Source organism: Ambystoma mexicanum, chromosome 7q (assembly GCF_040938575.1).
Source record: "Ambystoma mexicanum isolate Mex_15411 chromosome 7q, UKY_AmexF1_1, whole genome shotgun sequence".
NCBI classification, from domain to species: domain Eukaryota; kingdom Metazoa; phylum Chordata; class Amphibia; order Caudata; family Ambystomatidae; genus Ambystoma; species Ambystoma mexicanum.
The window spans coordinates 1,074,635,927-1,074,641,201 of NC_090941.1; the positions used below are offsets into that span (position 1 = coordinate 1,074,635,927).

The window sequence follows — 5,275 nt, forward strand, 5'->3', positions numbered from 1 at the left end:
ATCTCTAACACCACAGTGGTGCTCAGGTTCCAGTTCATCATACTTCTGGGTAAGTTATTGTCTATCCTACTCTTTCCTTGTCAGCTAGACACAGCAACCTTTGAGAGATCATTTCTTAGCTTTAACACAATCTCTCTGCACTTAGCAGAACAGGTACCCTTTATGTTCTTGCATGGAGCTCATGTTTGGGGCTGGTATTGGACTAGGGGGCAAGGGGCATTGCCCCCTAGTCCATGTACCAGTCACACATGCTCAACCCACCTAACACAGGTAGATTCACCAAAGCACCTTTGTAAAATATTCCAGTGCTATACCCCAAACCTTGCTGACAGGAAGAAAAATACCTACATATGTTGTATGTTAAAAGGTCTATGATGATGCATTTGGGCACGACTAAGGAGGTCTGCAAATAAATGTGTTTGTTGTCATTGGAGTTGGAAGGAAGAGGCTGACATCCTTAATTGTTCTGTTAAGTACACAGACATGGTGCCTAAATTAAATGGCATATACTATTTGGTGCACATATTTGATTTACTAGTTAGGCCCTAGGAGGAACAACTGTTTTGACTCAAACTTTGATTCATTATGGTCATTGTGATATTTGTTTCTGGAATATACTCAGTGATGCTGCAGATAATATGGCATTAGCTTGTCTTCATTTGCTGATATAGCTTATTTGTTATACCCTCACACAGTGAGGAACGTGATGAAAGAGCAGGTACTGGGGTAATGATAAGATTATGGTTGAAATCATCACTAAGCAAGACTTCCTCCCTACTGACAATACTCATGTATCTCTCATACCTCATGTCAGGGTGTTGTTTCTTCCAGGTGATTTGCTATGATGGGAAGAGCTAGGTGCCAGACCATCAATATGACGGAAAGGTAAGAGATAAGGAGGAAGAGAGGCAAGGGCTCCTGGTAGGGTTCTGAATTGAATGGCAAGCCTCGCATAGTGAGCGCTTTGTGTGGGGAGGAGGCCCTGCATAAGGGCAATAACCATCCGTAATCAATGCAGGGTTGGACCGTCCTTTGGGTGAGTCTGTTTTACTGATATTTACACCAATAATTTGCCCCTGTGTAATAACATGGTTTCCAGGCTTTCACTGAAGGTAGACAGTAGTATCCAGACTTAAGGAAGCAATGATTATCTAACTCACCTCTAAGGAGCTGATTTTCCCCCAAAGTTTTAAATAATGATTTGAGAGCGATTTCTCCTTTACAAAGAGTTAACCATGAATGTTATTTTACGGGGCCACTGGTTAATGTCCATTAGTTTAGCAGTTGTGGCCCTGGTTTTATGACAGCCACTATTCTGCAATGAATCCTCAAACTTGATGAAAGCTCTGGCCTAATTAAACATCTGAATCTGTTTGAAATGTCTGTTTCATGATTACTTCTATATTCGAAGAATGGGTCTTATGTAATACTTAGAAACCTGCAATATCTGTATTAAATACCTGAACAGACTTTTCTAATTACAGTATAGAAATGACATCACCACTGGCCTGTTATTACAACATAACATCACTGCACAGTTGTATCTGTTTACTGCTGATGTTACACAGTGCAATTCAAGCTGGCACTGGAGTAGCTATTATCTGTGTGTTCGTATTTCCATTACTCTATCTTCTGAACTTTGTGACTGGGAGGTAATAAGAATACATATGCTGTAGTATGTATATGTAGGGCACTGCTGGAGTTAAGCATACGAGACCGCTTAGCTGATTGCATGCTTTCTAATTTTCAGTTTCTGAACCACAAATAAATATTCAAAGTGCATCGTATTTAATGTTTGACAGCATTTGTTTGAAACAAACTATAAACTGTGTATTTATTTGATGATTGAAAAGGATTCTACAGTTGGAGGGTATCACACATTACAGAGAGCGAAAGACCAAATATAAAAAGGCTCAGAGTGTGACCATGACAGACAAATCCTCTATTGACAGACTCTTTCCTCTAGTGGCAGACTCTTTCCTATATTGTCAGACTCTTTCCTTAAGTGGCAGAGGCTTTCCTCTATCCACAGACTCTTTCCTCTAGTGGCAGAGTCTTTCCTCTATCCACAGACTTTCATTTAGTGGCAAAGTATTTCCTCTATCGACAGACACTTTACTCTAGTGGCAGACTCTTTCCTCTAGTGTCAGACTCTATCCTCTAGTGGCAGACTATCCTCTAGTGACAGACTCTATCGTCTGGTGGGAGACTCTTTCCTATAGTGCCTGACTCTTTCCTCTATTGACAGACTCTTTCCTCTATTGGCAGACTCTATCTTTTAGTGACATAGTCTATCCTCTAGTGGCAGACTCCTTCCTTTAGCGGCAGACTCTTTCCACTAGTGGCAGGCTCTATCCTCTAGTAACAGACTCTATCCTCTAGTAACAGACTCTATCCTCTAGTAACAGACTCTATCCTCTATTGGTAGACTCTTTACTCTATTGGCAGACTCTTTCCTCTATTGGCAGACTCCATCCTCTAGTGGCAGACTCTATCCGCTAGTGGTAGACTCTGTCCTCTAGTGGCAGACTCTTTCCTCTAGTGGCAGACTCTTTCCTCTCTCTAGTGGCAGACTCTATCCTCTAGTGGCAGACTCATTCCTCTATTGACAGACTCTTTCCTCTAGTGGCAGACTCTATCCTCTAGTGGCAGACTCATTCCTCTATTGACAGACTCTTTCCTCTAGTGTCAGACTCTTTCCTCTAGTGGCAGACTCTATCCTCTAGTGGCAGGCTCATTCCTCTATTGACAGACTTTTTCCTCTAGTGGCAGACTCTATTCTCTAGCGGCAGACTCTATCCTCTAGTGGCTGCAGAACTCCTTTTTGACTTAACTATCCTTAATTCACATTCTCTCGTCTATTATTCAATGTGTCAGTCTTGAACGTATTACACATATGCCATTAAACAAGTCTTTCTGCCTAGTTTGCAATGATTGTATTCACTTTGACATTTCTGAATATGGCAACAGCCCGTTCTCGAATTTCTTTGGTTCTCAAGCCATACACAAGCGGGTTGAAGACCTGTGGAAGAAGACAGTACAGTATGGCGAAAAGGGAGTGAAAATCAGGCGAAAGTTGCTGCCCCAATCTATTTGCTAGTAATAAGGCAACTTGAGAGGAATAAAGGAAGGTGATCACAAGTAAATGGGAAGCGCAGGTGCTGAATGCCTTGGTTGTGGCCCCTTGCGATCGGAGTTGTAGAACAACTCGGAGGATCATAAAGTATGAAAATGTGATTAAGCCCAGGTCCAATATTAATGTGAAACAGAGTAAGAATATAACATAGATGCCATTTGCAGGTTTACTGTTGCATGCAATATTTGCCAGTGGAACGTTCTCACAGTAGCAGCGGTCTATCACATTGCTGGCGCAGTAATTCAGCTGTGAAAGGGAAACTACAGTTGGTATGGTGAGAATTGCGGATCGTCCCACCACAAAAACAGCTGTTTTCAGCAGCAAGGTATTGTTAATGATCAAAGGGTACTGGAGGGGTCTGCATATTGCAACATAACGGTCATAGGCCATCACCATGAGAAGCCCAGACTGGAAGCCATTGAAGGTGAGGATGAAGTACAATTGAGTAAAGCAGAGTGTAGCACTAATATTTTTTGAGTCAAACCAAATGTTGCCTAAGACTTGAGGGACAACACACAAGGCCACAGTAAGGTCCAGTATGGACAGCATACTGAGTAAATAGTGCATGGGCTCATGTAGGCGCTGTTCCATGCGGATGACCAGCAGCAACGTCAGGTTGGCAGACGTAGCAACAAGGAAGAGTGCCAGAAGAGAAGCAGAAACAAGACCCCTCCACCTGCTCAACTCCACTGAAAAGCATCGTAGAACAAACTCTGTGGCCTGCACATGGGTGGCATTGGAGGTCAGCATCTTCACAGGTAGCCCCCTTTAGGCTTATACAACCTTCTGAAAACAGAAAAAGTAAATACCTGTTTTAGAAAATCCAAACACATGTATTAATTCCTTTATACATATATTAAGGCCCTATTAAATACTATACAAACAGCTTCAGTGAGGTTGGTGTAGGGTGAATGCCTGAAAACCCGACCGACCAAATAATCGATGCACCGTTTGCAAGGAAAACTAAGTTTTATTACATGCAAAAGTATCAGACAGTACTGTAGGACGAACTAACAAAGAGCGCACCTCACCCAAAGAAGTTACATCTTTTACAACGGAAACATTCAATTGAACAGAACTATGCATAAAAAAGATCACAACATGGTCCCACTCTCCCCATTGGCTAGCATCTATACACAATTCTAATTATTCCCTATAGTCCATTGTCCTACTGGCCACACATTATCTAAACTTTTTAATTTTTTTATTTTTTATATGGTTAGCTGATATAATCAACTTTTCAAATATAAATACAATCAAATCAACATCATTATGTACACGTCATTTAAACATATATCCAACATAAAATTTCCATCAAATCCAAATTGGATCAAAATTTGTATCATAGTTACTTCCTATAATGCCCATTTATACACAACTCAAATACTTTAGTGTTCAGGGAAACAGTAATTCCAGAAATTGCACTATTGCAATACGAACAGCTAGTTTTATATATACAAAAAGACAATACCAAATTTCTTCAGGATCTCTGAAAGAATAAGACATGATAAGGGACTTAAAGTATCTTTCTATCCTTTCCTTTAACGCAGGACATGATACAATACAATGTTGAAGTGTTTCTCTCACACGTCTATTCTTGCAAAATCGACAAAAATTTTGTCCAGGTAATATTATTTTTCTCCTGGCTAACACATCATGCGCAGGCCAGAGGTTTAACCTGAATCAGAGATACTGACTTCTTATTTGAGGAGATGGACACATAGCCAGATAATCAGCCATGACACACATTTGTTTATGGCCAAACAATGCTGTATTAAAATCCCTGTATATCAAACATTTAGATCGATTCGCAATCCAGTCGTGCTGATAGATTTTAATCTTAGCCTGATCAGGATTGTCCAGTAATAAATCCAAATCAACAGATGCATCCGCCAAGACATTCAGGGTAAACATTAGCCACATTTTTGGCAGCATATGCTGTGATGCTAAAAGGTATTGGGCTACAATTCCCAATATATTTGGAACATTAGTATTCAACAAACACTTACTTAGAACCACTGACATTTTCCATAAAACATGAGCATGTACTGATATTAACCCAACTTCAAATCGAATGAATGGGAGTGGCGTGCATTTGGGTAAACATAAAATGTGTTTCCAAAAACCCGACTCAATTTT

General features: G+C 40.5%; 1 protein-coding gene across 1 annotated transcript; it reads right to left on the reverse strand.

The window, feature by feature from the left end:
- Positions 1–2,920: 2,920 nt before the first annotated feature.
- LOC138528169 (olfactory receptor 56A4-like) lies at positions 2,921–3,886 on the reverse strand. Its single transcript, XM_069639622.1, has one exon. It carries the CDS (start codon positions 3,884–3,886, stop codon positions 2,921–2,923), a length of 966 nt encoding a protein of 321 aa, XP_069495723.1.
- Between the last annotated feature and the right edge of the window lie 1,389 nt (positions 3,887–5,275).